General features: G+C 49.1%; 1 protein-coding gene across 5 annotated transcripts in view; it reads left to right on the plus strand.

The window, feature by feature from the left end:
- Positions 1-24737, plus strand: part of Klhl29 (kelch like family member 29) — a 297434-nt gene that overhangs the window by 146404 nt on the left and 126293 nt on the right. For 4 of the 5 annotated variants that reach the window (XM_074049262.1, XM_074049260.1, XM_074049259.1 and 1 more), the window contains one exon: positions 14496-14825. In XM_074049262.1, the coding sequence (XP_073905363.1) occupies positions 14541-14825 (285 nt within the window). In that variant the 5' untranslated portion in view covers positions 14496-14540. Of the gene's footprint in view, positions 1-14492; positions 14826-24737 lie in introns of all 5 variants that reach the window. The other variant, XM_074049261.1, reaches the window with a different exon arrangement.

The following is a 24737-nucleotide window of genomic DNA, read 5'->3' on the forward strand; positions in this document are numbered from 1 at the left end:
CACTGAATGAGGGCATTCACTGAAGAAGGACATGGGTTAGGAAGCTCTGGCAGAAATCCAGGTGAGAGCTGTGAGGCTCAGACCAGGGTGGCCAAAATGGAGGTAGGAGAAGTGGTAGAGTCTGGAGATAACAGACAGCTGCCAGTCAAGGGCCCTAACCTGTAAAAAGCATGTGCAATGCTGGGGAGCTACAGCCCAGATCAGAGGACTGGAGAGAGTATGGAAAGAGTCTTGACTTCAGAGCTGAGCCTCAAGCTTTCTTTCTAGTGCCACTTGTCCCTTTGTGGCCTTGGGCCAGCTATCTGATCACCAAGCCTCTGTTCGCTCCTCTATAAAATGGAGACAGTGTTATGATTCATACCATAACTTAAGCAACTTTCAGAATGGCATGCATGCCGTAAGTGCTCAATAAATGCTTCTTCCTTCTCCTCCCTGTTGCTTTCTTGAGCCTGGGTACAGAAGGCATGGCACAATAGGTAGGGGTCCCAGTCAAGAGGCCAACAACAAGGGCCCAGGGTGTAGATAATGATGGTAAGCAAAAGATGAGTGGTAGATCCATCTCTGATGTCACTGTGAAATTCACAAGTATGTCCTTCCAGGTGGGAGGCCCTGGGACAGCAAGGTAAAGAAACCCTGGCATGGCCTCCTGGGGACAGGTCACTTCCTGTGTGGCCAGGGAAAGAATGCCAGGCTTGTCCTTTTCTCTGGTACAAGGAATACTGAACTCCTTTTATCTCAGCCCCAGAAGGCCATCTGATGGTGTCAGGCTAGTATCTGGCACCAGAGTACCCTCAGCCTCAGGCAGGGACCAGGGCTTTATTTAAACTCCCTTCCTCCCTCCCATCCAAGGCCAGCACCTTTGTTGAGCCCAGACAGTGGGTGAGCCCTGCTCTATGTGCCTGCTGCAGGGCCTGCCCTGTAAATGAACCACTTGAGCCTGCAGGCTGGGCCTCACTGAGCCAAGAACAGACGGTCATCCCACCTCCTGGGACTGCTGGGACTGAGACCTGGACTATCCTTAGCTTTCCAGATCCTCAGTTCTTCTCAGGATCCCACTCCCTGGTCCTCAGGAGACCTTGAACTGAGCTGTGCAGCCAGGATTGACACATGGTGACTATGAACAGGGACATGACTAATTGGTTTAAGTAGGACTTCCACCAGAAAACTGGTGGGGTTGGCCAGTTCTGTATGTATGTGTTCAGAGCTTGATATGTGATTAGCACACAGGGCCCTGAAGAATGGGAGCTGGAAGAGATGGGGATAAAGGATGAGGCTGTAGAGTAACCTGTAATCAGCAGGAAGTTTTCCTGGAGGAGGTAAGGACTGAGCCACAGAACTGACTGAGTTATAGCAGGATGTCAAGTGAGGCTGTTCCTGTTGTCAGGGGTCTCAGCTAAGACCCAAGGTTCAGCATAAAAGGTCTGCAGGACACCCCATTAAAAAGAAGTGCTTATGGACTGGGCATGGTGGTTCACTTCTATAATCCCAGTTACTCAGAAGGTGGAGGTAGGAAGATCACAGTCTGAGGTTGGCCCCAGGCAAAAACCCTACCAGAAAAAAATAACTAAATCAAAAAGGGCTTGGGATGTGCTTCAAATGATAGAGCACCTGTCTAGTAAGCACAAGGCACTGAGTTCAAACCTCAGTACTACCAAAAAAGAAAAAAGAAAAAAAAAAGGAGCTGGGCAAACCCCAGGACCTCTCTGAGCTTCCCATTTTCTCTGTTAGAAAAGTCTAAGTACAGGAAGTAATAATGCTGAGCAGAGAGTGGCCAGAGGAAGTGTGAGGTTCTGCCATCCGCTCCCAGGGAGGTGCTCCCTGCCCAACACCCTCCAGCACCTGGCCATGTGGCCATACAGGTCCCTTAAACCTTGAAGTACGTACACCATTGCATGGCTCGGTTTACTAGAAGTGCCACCTCACAGGCTTGTTCTGAGGATGAAAGAGCTGATGCACCCACAGCCCTTGGCTCATCCAGCACGTGGTAAATGCTCAGTGAGTGTCCATTCACTGTAGCAGAAGAAGTTGGGGCAGCAGTCTTCATAATGGGGGCCCCAAAGTCATCCTTAAAGTGGCAGAGTGAGTTGGGAAGGTAGTGATGGGAGAAGAAATCTGATTGCTGCTGATATCCCCTTGTGTCCAGCTGTTTCATAAATCAGTTACACAGTGATGTTTCGTTAGGATCTGCACTGAGAAAAGAGCAGAGCCCAGGCTGTGCACTGGGGAGGCCCCTTGTGGTGATTCCAACAGTATGGGTGATCCAGGAGGGCTTCCAGGAATAGGTAGCAGAGTAAGGCCTAGTTAGTGCAGAGGTAGAGAAACCCTGATAGGAAAAGAACAAGGACTGAGGTCAGTATGCCAAGCCAGGGGCAGGACCCCCAGGGAAAATGAGATGAGACTCTTCAAACATCTTCCAGTCCCATGGGGTTAAAGATAAAATTCATGGAATGTCAACATGATACGTTTACACTTCACCACCCACTTAAAGTCAGATGGTCAAGTGACTTGCTTTGGCCAATGACTTGAGAGCAGAAAAGACCCATGTCCCTTACAAGTAAAGATTTTAAGAGTCAGTGAGGGAGTCCCCAACCCCTTTCTCCCTTTGCCACAGTGACAGCAGTGCTCAGATGATGGCCACTCCAGCAGATGGGGTCCTGGAGAGAGCAAAAACTGAGATGTGGGCTGTTCATCCCAATAGAGCCACCCATCTCTCCAGGTTAATGGGACAGACCATCATGTTTTAAAAGTGGCCAAAACAGAAAACTGGTCCTCATAGAATCTTCTCTGAACCATTGGCACTTGCTTTGTTGGAGTCCCTGGCCCCAGGCATGAACAGGCTAGGTCCTGGTTCATCTCTACTCTAGTGCTCTGTGGCTCTGTCACCACCATGGTCAAAGGAGTCACTGATCTCTACCCAACCTACCTCCCAGAGCTGTGATGAAAGTCCAGCAAGGTTGAGAGGGGGACATCTTCAGAGATTGGAACTTGGCATCCCTCAGCTTCCCTAGGGGCCATGGTGAAGGTCAGTCCTGCCCAGACTCAGGCACAGGACAATCCAGGAGGGGAGAACCCCAAGGCAACACGGTCCTGCTGATATGCATAGGGCCAGTGGTCCCAGGTTGCCCAGCGGGGTGGAAGTGGCAGCCTGAAAGCCAAGTATCCCTGCTTGGTTAATCTAAAAATAAACAGAAAGGCAACAAAAATCTATGTTTCAATTACTGCACACAAGCTGTTCAAACAGCCAGCTCTGCACTGGAGATGTGAACTTGTCAACAGAGGCTGCCTCGTTTGCATGCTTGGGTGGTGACAAAGCACACAACCTCGCAACGGGCTGCCCTCTGGTCTGGACTGCTGCTGATTTTTTTTTTTTTAGTTTAATTAAATTAAAAAACATGGACCTTGAATCAAGACAATGAAAATCTGAGGCCAGTACATCAAGGTAGGGTGGTACCTACCCACGCAAAGACAAAGCAGGCTCTGTGGTCTGAGACAAGTCTGGCACTGAGTCCTGAGATTGGCAGAAGGGTAGGCAAACAAGGGGTCAGGACTAGAGACCAAAATCTCTCTCAAGTTGCCTCAAACACTCCTCCCCCAGAACTTGCTGGTGATCCTGGAGCTGTGTGCACCTTTGGCTCCCACAGGCAAAGGGACAGCCTTTTGGTGGCCTCCCTCTATGGCGGGAGGTGTCTCAGCTGGCTGCATGGCTGGCAGGCAAAGCTGGGCCTTCCATCCCTGGCCACACTGTATTTCATCCCCTATGTCCAGCTGTCCCACACCCTTACTAAGACACTGTCTCCTCTCAGAAGTGAATGGAGCCCCAGGAAACTGTGCTACCCTTGGGTCCACTCTGACCTATCTTGTGGGATCCAGCCAGACTGACTACTTCCTTCCCTGCTGTCCATATACTGTGTAGTCCACCTGCACAGTCCTCCTTCATGGCCCCATCCCTGCAGGGTCTGGAGCCAGCTGTCCCCTGTTCTTAGCTGCCCTTAGGGTCACCCACTGGGGGAGTGGGCCGTGCCTTTCTTATGATTCCAGTGAGCCAAGGAAGAGCTTGTTGCAACACATGGGTGTGCAACATGGGATTTGCATGGGAGGGAGATGGGTCTCAGAGCCCTGACTCATGAAGTGAAGCCTCAGATGAGAGTAGGATTTGAATAAGCAGGAATCCCCTCCCCACTGAGGAGACACGAGAAAGCCAGGTGCTCGCACTTAACTGCTGAAGGTTCCACAAATCCTGCATACTGAAATAGCTGTTGATTCCACATTCATTCTGGACAGGGATTTTAATGTCCCCAGCCCTCCGAGCAATTCTGCAGCCATCAGCCCAGACGCTAGTTACTTGGTGAAATAAAAGAGCAGTCGAGTCTCTCCCAAGGAAGATAATATCCTGTCACAGGCAGTATGATCTGCCGGCCATGTGACGGCCGTTCCCTAATGTTTCCAAATAGACTTTTGAATAGACTCTTGTCTAGAAGAAAGCAAATTGCACGAGCATTTTTGGCAGCCAAAGAGAGCGCACGCATCAGTCTTTCTTCTCTGCAACTCGCTGCTGGGTCTGGCTCCAGGCACCGAGTAGGATCCATTCATCAGCCTGGGTCACTGACGAACACCATTTCCTGTGAAGCAGGAGCTGGTTGAATTAGTCAATTCTGCAAGATTCAGAATAACCAGGCATGCCTGAGAGATGGCCGGAGCGAGTGGGAAGCCGGCTTGGAGGGGGAAGTAACTGCAGAATCCAGCTCCAAAGACTTCTGTCTGTGGGTTTGCAGGATGGCGGGGGAATAGGACTCCAATTTCAGGGTTTTCGTCCTCCATGGACCCACAAGAACAAGGAACCAGAAAGAGCCAAGCTGGTTATTCATAATGATAATTCTGGTTAATCTTCCTGTGAGCCAATCCAAACCCCTGCCACAGCTCCCTCATCCATCCTGATGTTCAAAAATTCCTAATTTATACATGCCTCCCCGCTTCCCTCAGTTTATGCTGATATTATGTTGCCAACTGTCATTTCCAACATCTTTTTTATTTTTCATTATCACCATTATAATGATTTATACCAGGAGCGATAGAACAAATGCCTAGTCAATTAGTCCTGCGAGAAAAGTCTGAATCATGTGTGCTTTTTGGAAAAAAAAAAAAAATCATTACATCGAAACCCACAGCCTGACTTTATTGGAGCAAAGGTGCACACAGGAAGGGAGGGAACAGGGATGCTTTTTCTTTTACTATTGTTCATCTGAAATGGGCAATGGATACAGCCTTTCCAAGGTAGGAAGATTGCTTTCTGTGCAAGAAATTGGGACCAGAAAAGGAATTGGTGGCAATTTTCCTGAATCCTATCATTAGAAAAACATTTTGAACATTTGTCATTTTACGTCATGTATTAAGCCCTATAATTATGGAATACGGATTTTCCCAAAAATACCCCTGCCCAGCAGGGCTATCCAGAGTACTGACTGGCTAGTCCTAGGACCGAATGTGGGCCTAGTTTTTAACTGGTTTTTAACTGGGCTGGTTTTTAGGTGTGTGTACAAACTAAAAAACATTAAAATGCTGGGCACAGCCTGAGATTTTGCATTTCTAACAAGCACCAGGTGATGAAATCTTCTTGGCCCACTGACCCCATTCTTTGAGTGGGAAGGACTGAGGGCCCTGTTCCCACCTCCTTTTCCTTGATTTTAAAATTCAAAGATCAACGCTTCCCTGCCTGTGACTTTGAAAGAAGCTTGTTTGAGAATACTTCCCTTGAAATCTCCTCTCTGAGCACATGTGAATGCCCTGTGGTTTGTCATAGGTCCTATGTTGTACTAGATCTCCAGACCTTATTTCTTTGGCATAACTGAAATTTTGTAGTCTTTAACCTGAATCTCTTCATTTAAGAGCTCCTACCACAACAGAAAGAAAACAAGAGACAGGGCACTTTGGGAGATGGTGGATACATTTGTGGCATGGATAGCTGTGACAGTTTGATGGTTGCAGTGGTGCACATTTATCTCCAAACACACCAAGTCATGTACATTAAATATCTACTGCTCTTTATATGTCAACCACACCTCAATAAAGCAGTTTGAAAAAATAAGACCCTTGTGAAGGATCAGAGTTGTGGCCCCATAAGGCCAGACTGCTGTTGTAATGACCCTGCTGGATGTTTAATATGGGACTTCCTTCCCACCCCTGCATCCAGTCACACCCAACACCAGTACCAAGTGAGATCTCAGTTCTCTGGGTTGTGTTTTCCTCAAAGCTTTAGATGGCTGAGGCCTGAGAAATTCATGCAAGCTCCCAAGCTACTCTCAAGGCCTCTGTTACAGAGATTCATGCCATCTGGGGCTCAGGAGTGGAAGCAGAAGTCAAAGACAATAGCTCTGGTTTCTGATTGGATGTGGGGCATCTTGGCTCCTCTTCTCACCCACCTCCCAACCTGGAGGGCCTGGGGAAGCTGCTTAATGGGTCCAGACCCTAGATCCTATAGCAGGTCTTACTGGACCCTTCTGGCTACTAAGCCACAAGCCTGGGCTGAGCCATTCCAGCCTGGTGACAAACTGGGCAGTCTCCACACTGGCCTTTGCTAGGTAAGGCCTGACAGTGGGGTGGTAGGTGGTCACCAAAATACAGGAGGGGTCACATAAGGACCATCATGACTAAGAAGAGCAAGGTGGAAGGGAAGAGCCCTTTCAGAACACATGTGACATGTGATACAACACCATGTTCTGTTATACCTGGGGCCTTGTTATTTTAAGGAAAAGAATTAAAAATAACCACCCCTCAGGTCACTCATCCTGCAGAGGGACAGGGAGAGGCTAGCTACAGCCTGTAATGCCTTGGCTTCTGCTGGCCCAAAGGGTTTGAACATGGTGCCTGTCCTGGGTGGGCACCTACACAGGCCCCCCATGACCCTCACATTTCATGTCCACATTTCCTCCCTGGAGGGATACCTCACCCTTAGGATTGGGTGCAAGACCAGGACTGGGGAAGGGTGGGTGACACAGATTTGAAATCATCGCCCCTATCCAGACTGTGTAAGTGCAAGTGTACCTCACAGTCAGGACTGTTAAATATTGACCACAGGTGCCTCACTCAGTTCTGCTCTGTCCCTGTCCTCCCTAATGCTCCATGCTGGAAGGGCTTGCCACTTTGATATGGCAAATATTTCTTAAGCCCCACCTCTGGGTGCCAATCCCTGTTGTTCTGTCAACTGCAGTGGAGGAAGAAGAGGGAGAGAGGTGACCCTCATCTCAAGGGCAGAGCCAGAACTCCCATGAGAGTGGAACACACACGCCCATCACTTGGTCGTAGGCCTAGTGAGTCTGGCTTTTGGCTCAGAGAAGAGAAAGCTGGTCAGAGGAGACAGGAGAGACCCCAACCAGAATCGAATCAAGTCTGCTAAGTTACTGGGGTTCAGTGGGGATGAAGGTGCCTGGGGGCCACACCAGCCCCAGAACACAAAGAGGCATTTTCCAGGGGCATCCCCAACTCCCACCAATATCCACACCAAGTCATGGCCAAGTTGGCTTCTCCCGAAACACCCAGAGAATTCCTTTGTGTTGTATTTGCCAAGATGGTGTTCTGGCTACTGTCTAGTGTTTTGTTCCAGAAGAAGGCTAAAAGATGCAGAGAGGGGAAGGAAAATAATAAAGATGGGCACAGGCTGTTCCAATCGACTTGGCAGCACGTCTCCCCCAAATGAAGCAATCATCCATTTTCCAATCGGGCCTGGACGTCCACAGCTCATTCCTCAGCCAGCCACCTCGGCTCCCCTGTCTGGAGGCAGTGCAGGCTCTCTGCCTTCCTGCGGATTAATCACGCCTTCGGGGCCCTCACAGCCGGCAGCCCGCTCCTTCGGCGTGTCTTAATGATAAGAACGAGGAAGGGGTCATTAGCCACCTGTGATCCTATGTGCAGTATGGACACATGGCACGTATTAGTACGAGTGGGCCAGCGCCAGCATCCAGAACACACCACATGCCACAGGACACATGCCACAGCCCTCCCGCCTGCATGTCTAGATGGCCAGAGACTCCTGATTGTGAGCAGAGGCTCTCAGGGCAGCTACCGTGGGCTCCTGGTCATAGCCCTTGGGCTCCAGCTCCACATGGACAACACAAACGTACTGTGGTACATGATGATTCTTAATTACTTACTGGTAAATTATTCATCTGGAAGGTTTTCCAGGCGAGTTTGTGCAGTAAGGCTGCTGATGTGGAATCTGGCAAGTGTCTGGGAGACTGAGCCCTGCCACCAGCAGAAATCAGAGATGTGACTTAGGCACCAAGGTTGAGCCTAGATGTGAACTGATTTCCCCTCTGCTGACTGTCCTGAGACCCTGGAAAGCCTAGGCCTTCCCTAAGTCTGGGCCTGAGCTGTGGTGCCCCTGAGTTGCAGGAGGATGTCCATCTGTCAAGGCAGGTACTAGGGCTAGGGATACCAGGTTCCCTACATTATAGATGTGAGGTAAGGATGACCCCCAATCTGTTGTCTCCCAGTGGCCCTGAGTGAGATCATCATACAACTCCCTGCTGCCTAGCACAGGGGGGTCTCAGTAGCATGTGTGTCTACAGACACCAGACGTGCACACAACCTCAAGTTGACAGTCTCCTGGGTCCTCGTCATAGAAAGCTGCCAGTTCCTGCTGGCCTTGGGGCTGCAGACCTATCCTCCACCTGAATTATAGGATGTGACCATCACTCGGTGGCAAAATTCTTTGACATATGCAGAAGGCTCACAGCATATATTACTTGATCCCATGTCCTGGGGGGCAGACAGGGTTGTTCCTCCCCATTTTCCAGATGAGGGAGCACAGCAAGGTCTGCAGTGGGCAGGCAGTGGGCAAAGGTTTGGGAAGGCTAGAAGTCAGGAGTCAAAGCTGATCGGCTTGGTCCTCAATGACACCCAGCTGCCCACTGCACAGGAATGGAAGAGGCTCATGGGCAGATAGTCCCTCCTCCATGCTTGCATGTCCCAGGTGCTTTGGCCTCTAGCAGAACTGGCCACAGTGGAAACTTGGTTCCATCTGCCAGCAGGAAGGGAAGCTTCCGATTCCACCCACTCCTGAGGAATAGGAGCCTGAAAGGAAGCACATTTGCGGGGGTCCCAAGTCAGGGTCCTCCCAGGTGAGGATGCTTTCTGGAAGGGAGCATCCTTCAAGTGTGGGAAAGCAGCAAGAACAGGCCCTTTGCCCTCTCCAGAGATGAACAGTAGAAGGGAAAGGAGAGCCTTTCCACAGGGGACCGCACACTAATGGGCTCATGTGAAGACTGGTCTCTGTGACACTTCTGAGGGGTCATCTGAATCATGAGGTAGTTGAGCTTCACTTCATGACTTTCCCCAGAGCTAGTCAGTGTGCCATTTCTGCGTTTGGGATGCTAGGGACTTTGTCCTCAGGTTCAAGGTGTGCCTGTGTGTGTTGAAGTGCTAGCTCTGGACTGGGAGTTGGGTTACAGCTGCATCAGTGACTAAACATTCAGAGCAGTCCTTTGACCCATCAGGAGGTTATCACGATGGTGTGTGGACCCCATTCTTCATATTTGCTCCAATTCTGCCAGGAGTCCTCTTTCCTCTAAACTCCCTAGGAGAGGGGAGGTACAGCCAAAGAGAAGAGAATGGAGAATTGAAAGCTGGCCCAGCTCTCTAATCTGTGTGCGTGACCTGGGCTCCAGCTGCTCTGAAGCTGGACCTGGAACTAAGAAGTGGCCACCTGGATGTCCACACACCAGCTACTGCAAAAAAATGCACACGGGAGGTCATGGAAGTGCATGCCTGTTGTGGACTGGATGGGAGGTCTGCAAATGTGACACTTCAGGCAAGCAGAAGAGAGGGTTCTGCCTCCCCTACAAGGGTTTGGCCTCCCCTCCTCTCTCCTGGACCAAGCATCCTCCAGACAGTCCAAAGGATAGTATTTCTCTACCCTGGACCTTGGTGTGACCTGCAGACTCAGCACCTCTTTATAACACGAGCGTGTCGTGTAAACAGGTGCTGGCAAGGTACTACTCCTCCCAGGACAGAAGCCTGGATTCTATGTAACTGTCCCCTCCATACTGAGGAATGAATGCTGCTCACACCCTCCCTTCTTGGTGCAGGGCCCGTACCAGGCTCCACCAGTTCACAGGCAGCCTGCCAGGAAATGGCGCTCCCCCCAATAAGGAAGCATTTTTCTGTGTTTTGTCTGTAATTGCTTGACCAGTCTGCACAGAGGCACTACATCCATTCAGGGCCTCCTTCCGCCACACGTGCACTTCCTGTGCCTCCTGCATCACCACCCAGGCACACGTGTGCACACGGGACCTCTGTGACATGCTGGCTCCATTCCCAGCAGGAAATACTTAAGTTGCCACCTCTGGAGCTGGCGTTCTGCCGTTTCACTGAGCGTAAACTGTGCAACACATTTCTTTCATTCGTCTGAAAGGGGAAATTAAAGTGAGGAATGAGGTCTGACCCAAATGCTTGCGTGCAAATAGTTGACCTTTGTTTTGAATACACTTAATAAGACTGAAACCAGATTGTGTGGCTTTCAGCTGCCTGAGTCTCCACCTCCTCTCTGGCACTCAAAGGAGACTGGAAGAGATGTCAGTGGACTGAGGAAGACAGAAGAGGTGGCTCACCAGGCCCAGGTTTTCTCTCATACACTGAAGATTCATGGGATCCAGCAGGGGTTCTCCAAGGCAGCCAGCAGAGAGGCTGTACTGACATCTGAGGCACTCTTGTTGCCTCTCGGCACTCTTGGGGGACAGGGGTGCAGACCATCTGAGCCTCCTTGTGCAAGCTGGAGGAGATGATTTTTTTTAAGAATGTAGGAGCTGATTGGGTGTATCAGTCAGGCCAGGCTAGGCTGTGCTAAGGTAACAAGTAGTCTAACAATCTTAGTACCTTAACACAATAAAGACTCACGTGCCAGTCATGCAAAGCTGGACCCAGGTGTTGCAGCCTCTTCCAAGGAACAGCTGCACCATCTGGAAAGCGTGGCCTCCAAGATTGTCCAGGCAGGCAAAGTAAACTACAGGGTCATAGAGGAATTTTTTAAAGGGCCAAGTTTGGAAGCTGTTTCTGGCACCTCCCCACTCATTCTATCTGCCAGATCCATGGTGGCTGGGAGTGTCTTCCCTGGTGTTTGGAAAGAGGGCACAGCACGGTGAATATATAACATAGTTTCTGCCCACTTCGACTCCAACCTTTTGACCTAGGGAAGCAGCGCCCTGAGGCACTGACCATTAGCAAGAGCCCTGCCTTGGCAGGTGAGTCTTGAGAGACCAGATCCCAAGCTGTGAGGTCCAGTGGACTGTCAACTTGCAGGTTCTCCTTCCAGAGCTGCCTTTGGGAGGCTCAACTTCAACTTGGTAGGAAGGAAGGATATCTTCCTCCAGTGCCTGCAAGGAATTGCCAGTAGAAGACTCAAGATTCTGTCTGACAACCTCCTTTCACACAAATGCATTTGTTCTCTCTAGAAATGTTCAGTAATTAGGAAACAATACACACTTGTTCACATATATACTGGACACCCTTCCATCCCAGACATTGCGATGGGCACCCTGTTCTCAAGGTGACAGAAGTTTGACAGCTACAGATGCTGGGATGGTGATAGGTACTGGACACTCAGAGGGTGGGAGGAGGTTCTTGCACCTAATCCAGAGGGGGCAGGGTCAGTGTTACCTCCAGGAAGATCCTATGCTAAGCTGAGTCATAGATGACAGGCTTTAGTCTGGGGAAGGTTCAGAGGCCTTTCCCAGCAAAGGCTCAGCATGGGTGTGGACCCTGAGCTGAAAAAGGCCATGAGGCCTTCAGACTCCGTAAGTGTTTGTAATGATTGGAACAAGTGAGAAGGGATGCTAGAAAAGTGAGCCAACCCAGGACCACAAGGGGTCTTCCAGGACCCTGAGAACAGTTAGGACCTTATTTTGGAGTATAGGATTTAAGCATGGGAAATAAAATATCATGATCAGACTTTCACTTTTAACAAACCAGACAGTAAGTGGATAGAGAATGGATAAGAAGGTCAATATTGGAGGCAGGAAGACAGTCGAAATAGTTGATGTGAAGACAATGAATGGAGGGAGTAGCTGCACTGATGGAGGTGGATTTGAGAGCCCTTGGACAATGGGACCTAAGACCCTGCTGTGAATATTGGGGTAAAGATGGGGAGACAGAGTGGCTGAAACTAAGCAGGGAATCCTGAGGTTGGACATTTGGGCAAGAGAACAATGAGTTCACTTGGGGACATGTAACTTATAGGTACCTGGGGAACAGTTAGGTGAAGGCATAGGGCAGGTTGCAGGATGGTAGGGAGATGCTTAGGAGAGACAGAGCTGGGAGTGTAGCCCAGGGAGTCACAGGTAAGGAGAAGAGTATTGAATGAGTTCATCCAGAGAGACTATAGAGGGCAAGAAGAGGAGAACATGTTGAACCCTAGGGAGCCCCAGCTTTTAAAGGCTGCTATCGAGCAGGGTGTCACAGACACAACAGATGTGGCTCCAGGAAGAGAGAGATCAGCTGTGAGGGAAGCCAAGGCAGACAGGGGCATGACTGTGAGTTGGATTAATATGACCTCAGTGAGAATGACTCCTCCGGAGTGAGCACAGTGAGAGCCACAGCCAAGCAGTTTCCAAAGCAGATGGAAGGAGGAAAAGTAGAGCCAAGTTTAGAACATTCTCTTAAGAGCCACCACAAGAAAAGTTTGTGAGGGGCTGGCACAGACTTATACCTGTAATCCCAGCTATATGGGAGGTACAGGCAGGAAGATCATGGTTTGAGGCCTTCCTGAACAAAAAGTTAGTGAGACATTATCTCAAAGAATAAGCCAGGAGTGATGGCTCACATCTATAATCCAAGCTAAGTGAGAGGCAGAGGTCAGAGGATCATAGGTCAACCCTAGGTAAAGGATTCTAACTAAAAACAAACTAAAGCAAAAAGGACTGGGGATTTGGCTCAAGTGATAGAGTGCCTGCCTGGCAAGCTCAAGTTCAAAACCCCAGTTCTGACAAAAAAAGAAAAAGAAAGATAAAGGTTGTGAGGGTTATTCAACAGGGAACTGATTTCATTGGACAAATATTTTTGAAAGAAAATTTGTGACATCATTGAGCCAGGAAACATAATGCTGAATTGAACAGTGAGCCCGCATCCAGCTTTAGGGGTGACAGTCAGCTCTGCCTCTGGTGGCTGCAGGCTCAGCCCAGGCTGCAGATTGTGCTCAGATCTGTACCACGTGCCTAGCAGAGGAGACAGTGGCTCCAAGAGCAACCACACAGGCAGAGCGTGGTAGCAGGTTGCCTGGGTTGGGCACAGGCTCCAGCTCCATAGTGCTAGTGAACAACTGGGGTGTGTGTGCAAAGGCCAGAGGAGGACCCGGCTTTATAGACACTTGAAAACTAAAGTGGGCTGTCCATCTGATAGCCAGCGATTCCAGACCTGACTGGCAGGATGGGATAGGAGCCAGAAGCCCACACCCCAGACTGGAAGCCAAGTTCAGGGCTGCATGTGCAATATGCAGAAAAGACTCCTACCCTAAGCCACCTGTTTGTTCTTTTACTTTGCCATGCCCTCTGCCCTATGTTTGTTCCTCTCTGTCCCTTCTGCAATAAACACAGCCTCCCCAATTTCCCTCTTTCCTGACTAGGGTTTCTGAACCCTGCCTGGAGAGGAACCAGTCACATCATGTTGGTGCTGAGCAAGATTCAGTCCTCGGTGACTCAGAAAGCCCTTGAGATATCATGGCGTGTCTAGGTCTCCATGACAACCCTGCAGGGCCTTCTGTTCAGATACTCGGGAAGCCGCGTGGGAGATGGTCTGGAGAACACAGGCCAGAGTGCACAGGTCCTGGGGCCTGCTATTGAATTATAGGGCTGTGGTTATAAGGAAGAAGTCAACTCCTGGAAGCTGACGCTTTTCAGAAGCATTGTGGCAGGCACTGAAGGCTGGGCAGCCTGGCCTCTGCCTCACTTCCTATTCCCTAACTTCAGAGAATCACTTATTCTCAGTGAGTTTCCTTGTACATAAATTAAGAATATTCAGTGCCCTGCCACCTTTCAGGTACTGCAAGGAGCAAATGACATGCCTATCAAGGTTGTGTCCATTACAGAGTGGTCTACACCCGTGAGTCATGTTACCAGTGGGTGGGGAAAGTATGGATGAAGGGGTTCACAGGATCTTTTTCACAGTGGGGATGGGAAGAGATACGTATTGACCATAATTATTATGTATACACCCGTGTTGTTCAGGACAGTGTGACATGGCAGGACAAAAATCACTAAACCCTTACTGGGTTCAAATCCTTCCTACTACACTTTTGCCTTGTGATCCTGGATGAGTGATTTCTTCCATGTCTGAGAAATGGGGCTGGACAATCCAGGCTTCATGGGCTTGCTGTGATTCTGAAAGCTGTGATTCTTGAAAGCCCATTATTAAGCCCAGAGCAGGAGCTGAGTAGATGGTAGTGGCTACCTCCCCATGTCTAAGCAGGGCTGCTTTTTGTCTAAACTGCCGTCCTCTCCACTCTGTGCCAGCAGTTCCGGGCTCTGTTTCCCTGTGAGAAGCCACCACGGCCCACCGAGATGTCCAGGCACCACAGTCGCTTCGAAAGAGATTACCGGGTAGGCTGGGACCGCCGTGAGTGGAGCGTCAACGGAACTCATGGGACCACCAGCATCTGCAGCGTCACTTCAGGGGCTGGTGGTGGCACAGCCAGCAGCCTCAGTGCACGGCCCGGCCTCCTGCCTCTGCCAGTGGTGCCCTCCCGGTTGCCCACACCTGCCACAGCCCCTGCTCCCTGCACCACCGGCAGCAGTGAAGCCATCACCAGCCTTGTGGCCAGCTCTGCCTCTGCAGTCACCACCAAGGTAAGACCTGGTATCCTCTCTGGGCAGGAGCTGGGCAGAGGGAGTTCCACAGGAATACAGGATTCCCATGTCTGCATTCCCCAGAATTATAGCCTCCCTGGAGCAGACCACAACCTTGTCAGTGGGTCACTATAGCCTTATTGTCCAAGAAATGTCTATCCATGACTGGCTTACAGGTGCAAGGCCATTTATTGTCTGTTCATACTGATTAAATGCTAGCGAATGAGTGAAATAAGAGTCGAGCTCTAGCTTAGCAATACAGGTTTCCTAAACTGGAGAATTGAGATATTACAAGTTCCCCTGGGGCATCAGTGGCTGGAGTTTGCAAGCAGACCCTGCCCAGCAGTTTGAGTCATCTGGAGTCACCATTGATTCACCACCGAAGTATATTTTCTCACATCCATGATCTACTCTGAGCCTAACAATAAGCATGCCTTCTTGGGGAGGGTTCTGAGGCACACTAGAGTCATAAGAGCTGCTGCAAGGACCTGGGATTCACCCCAGCCTCTGGCTCCAGGTTGTTGTGTCTTTTCTGAAAGAGGCAGCCCCAGCCTCAGGAATGGCAGCAGAAGCCAGTTGTGTGTTAGAGAGAATGTGGAAATGACTGTCACCAAGATTCTTGCCGGAATTCAGGTTGAGTTGGTCCCCTCTTGCTTGCTATGCTGAGCCCCTTAGGCAGCCTGAGCCCTGGAGGGACAGCTGGTGACCAAGGCAGGAAGCCCATTCATCCCATCTGGCTCCCTCGGCCACACAGGGGCTCCACAGGCTGCCTTTGCCTCTGCCAGCCATTCAGGACCACCTCCCAAGATCCGTCTCAGGGGTGTATGTGTGTGTATATGTGCACACGCACACATGTGAGTGTGTGTCTGGTCTTTTCTTTTCCTGCTTTCATAAATTTGCAGGAAAATTAAAGGCAGGAAGTCCCAGGCCAGCCATTGTGAGATGGCTGTGGTGGTAGACAACGCGCTCCAGGTGTGCTGTGCCTTTGTGATTTTCAAAACTCCCTTTCAGCCCTGCTTCCCATTAATAACTAAGAGTGCTGCTGGCCACAGAGCCCGGTGGAGGCCCAAGACAATGGAGCTATTGGAGGCCAGCTTGCAGCACACTGACATCTTGCTGCAGTGCCTTATTGATTTTATTTTCCTGTTATGAAAACACCACCCCACAGAGGTGGGAGGGAAGGAATGTTGGGCAGGAGAGGAGATGGAAGATTATTTGGGCACAATGTCCTCCCACCCCCAGGCCAGCCAAGCACATTCCTCCCCTGGGCGCCAACCCCCAGCCTGCCCCAAATTAGTGCCCTGTGCCCAGGGGAGCCAGCCGCCAACCCTGCTGGCCACATCTGGCAGGCACTTTGCCATGCCAGCTGTTGGCCTTCTGGAGAGTGGCAGCCTCTGGGGCTGATGGCCGGAGCTCCAGGTGGGAGAGAGAGAATGAACCCACAGGTCCACTTGATGTTTCTGTCCCCTCTTGATGGCATGGCATCGGGCTGCCCCTAGAGGTACAGATTTTGGCTCTGCCAAGCAAGAGTCAGTGCTGATAACTCTCTGCAAGGCTTCCCTACCCACATGGTGCCTGGTTTGCTCCAAAGTAGCTCAATATTCACCATCCTGCCTGCCCAGGTCTTAAAGCACAGCCAATGAGAGGAAAGGAACCAGCCTCAGATAGAAAACAACAGCTGAGACAAGGACTGAACTGGGTGGCGGGCCAGGATGGGGAGGCCCATCCTGTGAGGACCTGTCCTCAGACCTGTGAGGACAGCTAGCTCTCTGGCATGCAATGACAGGGGAACTAAATTCCTTCTGTCCTGTGTACATATCTCTAGCCCAGTTTCAGACCTGCAGGGGCCTGTTTGTGACTGCTTCTGCCCTGGAATCTTCAGGGTACTCAGTGTGCAAGGAAAGGATAGGACAGCAGCCCACAATGGCTTCTAGCCAGGGCTCTGCTATTAGATGTGGGCAGTGGTGCCTCTTGCCATTCTGGTCTAGCTACTGCCCACCCAGAGGCCTGTCCCCTAGCCTATGAATCTGAGCCCGTGCCAACACCACATCAACTGAAAAGCACACCAAACCAGGTGTCAATAATTTCCCTGGTCTACCAGCTGGGTCTTTACCAAACAGTCAAGGGCTGACTCTTGTGGTTGGAGAACTTACAGGCCATTGTATACTGAATCTGTGGCCAGGATGGTGTAACCAGATGACAGAGTGTCTCTCCTGTTGGAGTTATTGGCAGAGGTGGTTCAATGGAGTTGATACATCCAGACTTTGGAGACAGGCTGTCTGGATTTTAATTCCATTCAACTGCTTCCTTGCTGAGTGCCCCTTAATAAGTTACCCAACCCCTCTGGGTCTCACTTCTTAAATGGGATCAGGTGGTGGTTAGTCCCTGCCTACCTAAGTTGTTGTGAGGATTGTGTGAGTGGAAATAATGTGTAGAATGCTCAGAACAGAACAGACCCTGGCAGGTGGTAAGTCCTCTCCAGATACTGAGGTCACCCTATCACCACTGCCATCAGGTGTGGCCCATGGGATAATACTGTATTCTCTGAGGACAGGTATTCATTTCCAGCCTCCCCAAAAGAAAAGGCCAGTGTTCCAATAAGAAACAGGATCTGGGCCCCCAATAAGGCAAGGAAGGAAATGATTTGAGTAATTGGGACTCAAGGTGACATGGAGGCAAGATGAAGCTGGAGGAAGAGAGGAGAGAGAAGGGCAGTTCACAGGCCCTTCCCTGAGGCTGGGTCCACATACCTGCTCACTAGACAATCGAGGGAGGGGATTTAAAGCTTTTTTCAGAAACTCCAGTGTGGACACAAACTGCAGACACTACTGCAAAAGGCCGGTGAGAGAGGGAGTCACATAGAAGCTGGGAGTAGGGCCATATGTTCCTGCCGCCCCAGGGCTTGAAGGGACAGGCCTGGCTACCTTGGTGAAGGTTCTAGTGCCATGTATGGGTCAGGACCACCCCTAAAAACTCAGGGAGAGGTTCCCTAGGAAGCTGACTCAGGGACAAGGGTCAGCCCTGCCCCCCTTGACTAGGCAGGGAACAGGATGATGTCATATGTTCTGGCGCCTGGGACACCCCCCTGCACCCTGAGAATCTCCCTCCCTCCCTGCCCGTGGGCCCACTTCTGGGCCTGCTCCTGCCCAGCTAGGCTGAGAGTCCAGCTCTCTGCGGTGGGGACAGCAGCTGCACTCCCAAAGGCTGGTTACCGAAATGATGATGATTCTTTCTGTCACTGCCGCCTTCAGGCCAGAGTTGGTTTTTCTGTTTCTTCATTTATCCGTGGCCTAAAGAGTTCTTATGTGTTTTGATGAAAGTCCAGTTGGACAAGCACAAACTCCTGGGCCACTGGGACACAGGAGGGTCTTTCACGCTTCCCCTCCCCTCTCCCAACACACAGGCATTGCTCTTGAGCCTCCAGGACGTGAGTTCCCAGAGCCCAAGGAGAACTGAGGACCATGTGTCCAGCCCCAATTTTGCAGGTCAGAATAGTAAGGCCCAGAGAAAGTGCACCCTATGTACTTACCAAGGCCATCCAGTGAGTTACTTAGAGTCAGAACCAGCTGCGGCCAGCTCTCACTGGCCCAGTCTGCCTGGCAACGTGCATTTACCATGGTAACCATGAATGCATGGTTGAGGCAGCTGTGTACTTTCATCACCTACCTGATCGCAAATTCCAAATTTCAGGCCAGAAAATGGGAGCATTTACCTCTGATAGTACAGGAGGGAAAACATAAGCCAGTGGTTACGTTGATTCACACTGCACAGCCAGTGAGAATTTTAAGCTCTTGGGTCAAATGGAACTGGGGCTGAATCCTAGCTCCTCCACTTACAAACTGAGCCTCAGTTTCTTTGTCTATAAAATGGGAAAAAATAATAATAGTATCTTCCTCAGAAGGATTATTTAAGTTAATATGTGTAGAAAAGCCTAAAACAGTATCTGCCACTTGGTAAGCATTCAGTTAATTTTAAACTTAATAATTTAAACTTACATGCATGTATAGAAATATCACAGTGAAACCCTTTTGCACAATTAATATATGCCAATAAACATAAATAAACAGATAAAGTAAAAATAATTTAATTAATTTTAAAAAAATAGTTAATCTAGAAATTGGGTCTTTCTGAGGGTCTACATATTTGGGGGGAAATCAGCCCCGCTGTGGTTGGTGCCAGGGGACTATCCTGTCCCTCTCTGAAGTGGCAATGAGGAGCCTGTGCCTGGCCCCCACTGTCTGTCTGAGTGCCAGAGCAAGTGCACTGCTGAGACAGAAGTGTCACTCTGCGATCAGGCCTGTTTATGGGATGGAAGGGAGGCACCAATGCCCCGCAGTTGCTGCTGCATGAAATCTAAATTATTCTCAGCAAACCTGCTTGACAGATGAAACAGAAAAGGGACAGCTTCATAAAATGCAATTTTGTTCCTGAAAAAATGGACTGCAGGATCCTCGCAGATGCCTGTGAAATGTATGGGAGCTTTTTCTCCTTGTGGTCAGGGGCACTGAGGCTGAAACATTCGCACCGCCCCTCTGAGCTAAGCCCTTGAAAATAAAGCTGACTGGGAAACAGCAGTGTAGCCTGTGTCTGAAGCCTGAGGAGAGCCAAAAGGGGCTGGGAAATCTGTGGGCTCAGGGCACCGAACCCCCCGGGATTGACATTTACGAGCATGGGAGGCTGCAGGGTGGACAATTCTCATCACGGAGACTGCGTCTGCCCCGTGCACCCTGCTCCTCAGGGAATGCCTAGGCTCTCCGTGGGATTCGTGTGAGTGACCACGAGGCCCAGTGCACAGCCCTGCTGGGTCTGGTTCTGGGGTCTGGGAATAGATGTCTCTTGCATGCACGCTGCAAATCAAAGGCTGCTGGGTGAGCGCGGTTGGGAGAATGACTCAAACCCCTTTCACAATGCATTTCCAGACTTGGAGTGATTTTATCCAGAAGGCTGTGGCTTGCTCCATGAACAAGTATTTGTGATTTCCCTTGTGATAAATTATCGGGCTGATAAAGCATTGTGAAACAACTTGTTAGTACTGAGCTAATGGCTTTCGCCTGTGCCTTAAATCGTGCTTACAGTGTGGATTGTATCTTCATTGACTTAAAGCCCATCTGTCAGTCACAACGTATGCAAAAAATTTTAAAATGTCTCATTTCCAAAGCATCCATTTCCAAGCCTACCTTTTGGGGAGGGTAGACTGCTAACTTCAATTTCAATTTCTGACTAAGGGATATAAAGAAAGATTATATATTTTGCCACATTTGTAAGAGATATGCCATAGTCTGGACAAAAGACTACTAAGAATTGCAAAGTTAAAATGTCAGAAGATACCAGCTATGTTAGTTTTGCTGCCAAAACAATTGCCCCAAACTTTGTGACTTGACACCATCACTATTCTGTGGGTTGGCAGGTCCATTTTGATCTGGGCCAGTTTGTGGATCTCTGCTAGGCTCTTCCTTTGTCTGTGGTCAGCTGGGGGCCAGCCACTAATTGGGGTAGTCTCATTGGCACATCGGTGGTTGACCAACATTCGGCCAAGGTGCCTTGGCTTTCTATACAATGTTACCCTCCATCTGGCTGGCTCAGGCTGTCATTCACATGGTGGTTCAGGGTTCCAAGAGCAGCAAGTGTAGCCTTCAGAATGGACAACCAAGTCCAAGAACAAGGTTAATGTGCAGGTACATTTCTAACCTTGGCTTGAGGCATGTTTGCTAAAATCTGAACAGCCAGAGCAAGTGGCATCACCAAGTCAGAGCTCCAGGAGTGGGCAAAGAGACTCTGCCTCTTGATGGGAGGGATAGAATACCACATTGTGTAGGGCAGGCAACTAAGGCTGAGAAGTGTGGTCATTTTTACAGTATATCCCCCCCAAGATTTCCAGAACATTTACTAAAGCACAGTCATTTGCCCTCTAGCTTCTGACCAAGGCTCACAGGCCCCAGGCAGAAAAGATAGGATCAAATTATCACTCTGGCCTCCCAGCCTAGCACAGGGAATCGGCATGAGACACTTATGACTTCCACACCCTACTGTTGCTCACATCCCATCTTACAGAAGGCACCAGCTGGGGGCGGGGGGAGGGTTTCAAAAAAAACACACCCATCAAGGATAGCATTGCTGTGCACAGGCTGATCAGCGGGCCCCAGGACACCTTGAAGGTGCGTTTACCCTTGAGAACTTACCACTGGTCAGGACTTGACTGTCCATCCTGAAGGCTACACTTGATCCTGTCACTGCCCCAGAATTGGATGGACTGCTATCCCCACAGCAAACACAAAGATAAATACTAACCTACTGATTTAGAGGATTTTTTTAATAACCCCAAAGAGAACCCCTTCATGGACGTCTCCCTGTGAGAATTCACATGGGAACATCAATTCTGACAGAAGAGGTTCAGAAAAGAGAGCCAGTAAGGGCGCACAAATATTCAGTAGCCCCTGGTTGGGACAGTCTGATGCCTCTTTCTCCCTAACAGATAAATATGGTACATCTCCCACAGAGCCCTCAGAAGGACCCCTTCTTTAAATTAAATTAGGTTTTCTGCAAAAAGCCTCGCTCAAGATCAACATAAATCTACTTCTTATTCAGTTCTAATGGTTTTCCCTGTTTCATTTAATTACTCATGTTGCAATTAAACAGTTTTTTTCACTGTGAAAGGACAGTATTTTAGCTACACTGTGGGTTAAATAGGCTTTGGAGAACTAGCCTGGAAGTCTCATCACTATTTGTAACATGGTTTTTTTATGGGGAAAGTATGTTCCAAAATCTAAACAGCTGAATTACCAATGAACTTTCAGAACCAAACTCATTTGTTAAGACGGAACTGTCTGTAATGCTAAAAATAACTTGGGGAAATAAAGACAAAAAGGAGAGCTTCCTGCATCTCAGAATCATTTGTTCCTCTATCAGTTCCACTGAGTTCGCTTAATTTCAGTTAGGAAAATATCTTCCAAGCCCAGACTGACCCTTCTGTGTTTCAATCACATCATACCACTGGCCACTCCCAAGGTACAATGCAATGTCACTAAGAAGAAGCAGGTGGAAGTCCCTGCAGAGAACAGCTGACGGGGGTTCGCAGGACACCAGTCAGTTTCAACCCTCCATTCACCATCCTAAAATGAAGGCTTAGGAGAATTCCTTATGCCACTCAGGCTGCAGTCTCAGGCAGTAGTGCCTGTTAATTTGCATTGTGACTTTGCCTCTCAGGAACCCACTCTGTTCACTATCCACACCTCCCATGTCTACGGAAAGCATACCCTAATTCTAGCTGGGATTGTGATCATTCTAAAGTAGACATGGCGATCCTATTCCCCTCACCAATCATTGGTCTAGGAAAGGATCATGACCCAATTCTGACTAATCAGTTATGAGGGTATCCTGCTGGGGAGCTTCTGGGAAAGCTTTTCCTGCTTCTAAGGAAGAGTTACTGAAAAAGTAATCCTTCTTCCTCTGGACTTTGTCATTTCTGGATATGATGCCTTGAACTGCTCTAACATCATGCCACAAGCCTAAGGATTAAGATAACACATGAGGAACGGAAGAAAGCAGGAGAGTTCCAGAAACACAAAATTGGTTCCCAATATGGCAATCCCTCCAGGCTGCTTGTGTGCTGATATACATCAGAGCATGGCTTTCTACTGCCTCACACCTGTTTCTGCAGTCTGCCTCTGTCTGAGGGGCACCTGATCCATGAGGTGATCACAATGCCCCAAACATATGATGATCCCTCATACCCCAGGGCCTTTGCACTTGCCACATGCTCTTCCTAGAATTTTCATTCCCTATCTTGTTTTCCTAGAAAAAGTCTTCTTCATTCCATAACTGACAGCCTAAAGGTTGTCACATATGTGGCAGGAAAAATGTTTTTAGCTATTATTTCTCTTATTCCCATAACACTTTCATGTATGTCCCTACTATCCTAGCTGTAATATTATATGACACTTCAGTTATTCATTTGTCTCTTTACTCAGTTCAGTGTGGTGTTCTGCATACAGAGGCTCTCAGTACCTGTTGGAAGACAGAATGAGAACATTTATATATATGAATATTTATTCATTTATTTAGCCCCCATTGTGGAGTTCAGAAGGAGGGGTGCTTTTGACATCATTTTTATCTACCTAAAGGTGGTAGAACATGGTAGAGAACCTGCCAAATGGTGAGTAATTTCTGGGGCTGCCTGTGATGAGGATGAAGAAGACAAGACCCTCCTGGTGAGCCTGAAGGAAGCCCTCTTGTCCCAGATGGGACATATATCCAGATGACAAAGTGAGGTTGATGATTGGGATTTCACATCATTTGTTTTCTTTAAGTCTCTCCTCCCGCTTCCCATCTCTCACAAAGCCTGTGGAGCCATGGTATCATAACCTTTTCCTTCAAATATTCACATTTTCTCCAAATTTTTCTCCTATTAACCTGTAACTTGTTGCATCTTTTGCATGAGTTGATCTTATTAAGGCAGTCATTCCATCATTCTCTGTCCCAGCGTTATTTCAGCACTTTGCCAAATTCTTACTTCTTTAGTTCTCATTCTAACCCTGACATCATTATTATTACTCTCCCTTGAGAGAGAAGACAGGCTAAGTTCCTTGCCCAAGATCAGTCAGCAGGGTGGGGTGCATCCCTGGGCCGTCTTGCTCCAGAGCTCAGACATATATAGCTCTGTACAGTCCCAGCCACCACAACCCTCAGGAAAATGTACTGAATGAGTGACTCCGTGAACCATCTTCCCCAGTGCTAGCAACATCACCCAAAGGCACAGCTCCAGGCTCCTCACAGAAGTCGTTTTGCTTATCAAACATCTGAAACAACCCTGCTCATGAGGACAAAAGGCATGCAGGATTCCATGGTCCTGCCCCATACCACCTAGACACCCAGCTGCCGTTCTCCTATCTGAGCAGATCACCTTCTTTTCTAATAGGTGACCCAAGTGGGATGTGTAGACACTGCCCAAGTGCAAGATGCCCATGGACCACTGAGCCTTGGGGCTTTGGCTTCTCTCTCCTTTGGTTCCAAGAGCCTCATTTCCCTGGCCTGTAAGCTGGATAGAAGAGTGTCCACTTCACTGGGCTATTGTGAGGTATAAATGAAACATGCAGGCAAGTGTCTTTATAAACATAAACGCACGGTTCACAGAGACAGACTGCAGATTCCAGATGATCAGAAGCTGAAGGGAAGGAGGAAGAGGTTATTGCTTAATGGGTAGAGTTTCTTTGTGGGGTGATGAAGAGGTTTTGGAAATAGATAGTAATAATAGTTAAGTGATATTGTGAATATAATGAATGCTAGTGAATTGTATGCTGAGCAATGGTGAAAATGGCAATTTTATGTGCTCTATATATTTTCACCACAATGAAAAAAAAATAAATTTGAAAATAAATGTCCTACTATGGGAAGAGAGAGAAGTAATATTTGTGTGTAAATTCAGGGAGAATTGACACATCAAGAAATGTCCTCTAATACAAGAAAGGTGGTACCAATCCCAATGACAAGAGTGGAGAGTAATCAAACAATGCCACTTCACACAGAGCAACTGGAACATGGGGAAGAAGTCCTGAGGAGTAGGCAGGAAGATGGCCCAGTCCTGGGAGAGCTCCCTTAGTAATTGTGGGGTCAGCATGGCTAAAGAAGCCCCAACAAAACTCACCAGGTAGCTGAGCGGGGAGAAAGTCTCACAGCTCCCCCATTTGTTCTTCCCTCAACCACAGCAGCTCCACAAGGCACGGGGCTGCCAGCCACAAAGTCACTGCCAATCGCAGTGGGAAAGCCAGGCCCTGGAACAGGAGGGCTCTGGTGTATGCTAGAGCCATTGGGAACTGCATTTGGGGCCAGTTTCTCTAGCACCCCTAAGAGCTGGGCCGAGGGGGAGCCTCAGCTGTTAAGTGGTAGGTACAACCTGACAGCACCATGGGAACTCTG

The sequence above is a fragment of the Castor canadensis genome, chromosome 12 (assembly GCF_047511655.1).
Source record: "Castor canadensis chromosome 12, mCasCan1.hap1v2, whole genome shotgun sequence".
Classification (NCBI taxonomy): Eukaryota; Metazoa; Chordata; class Mammalia; order Rodentia; family Castoridae; genus Castor; species Castor canadensis.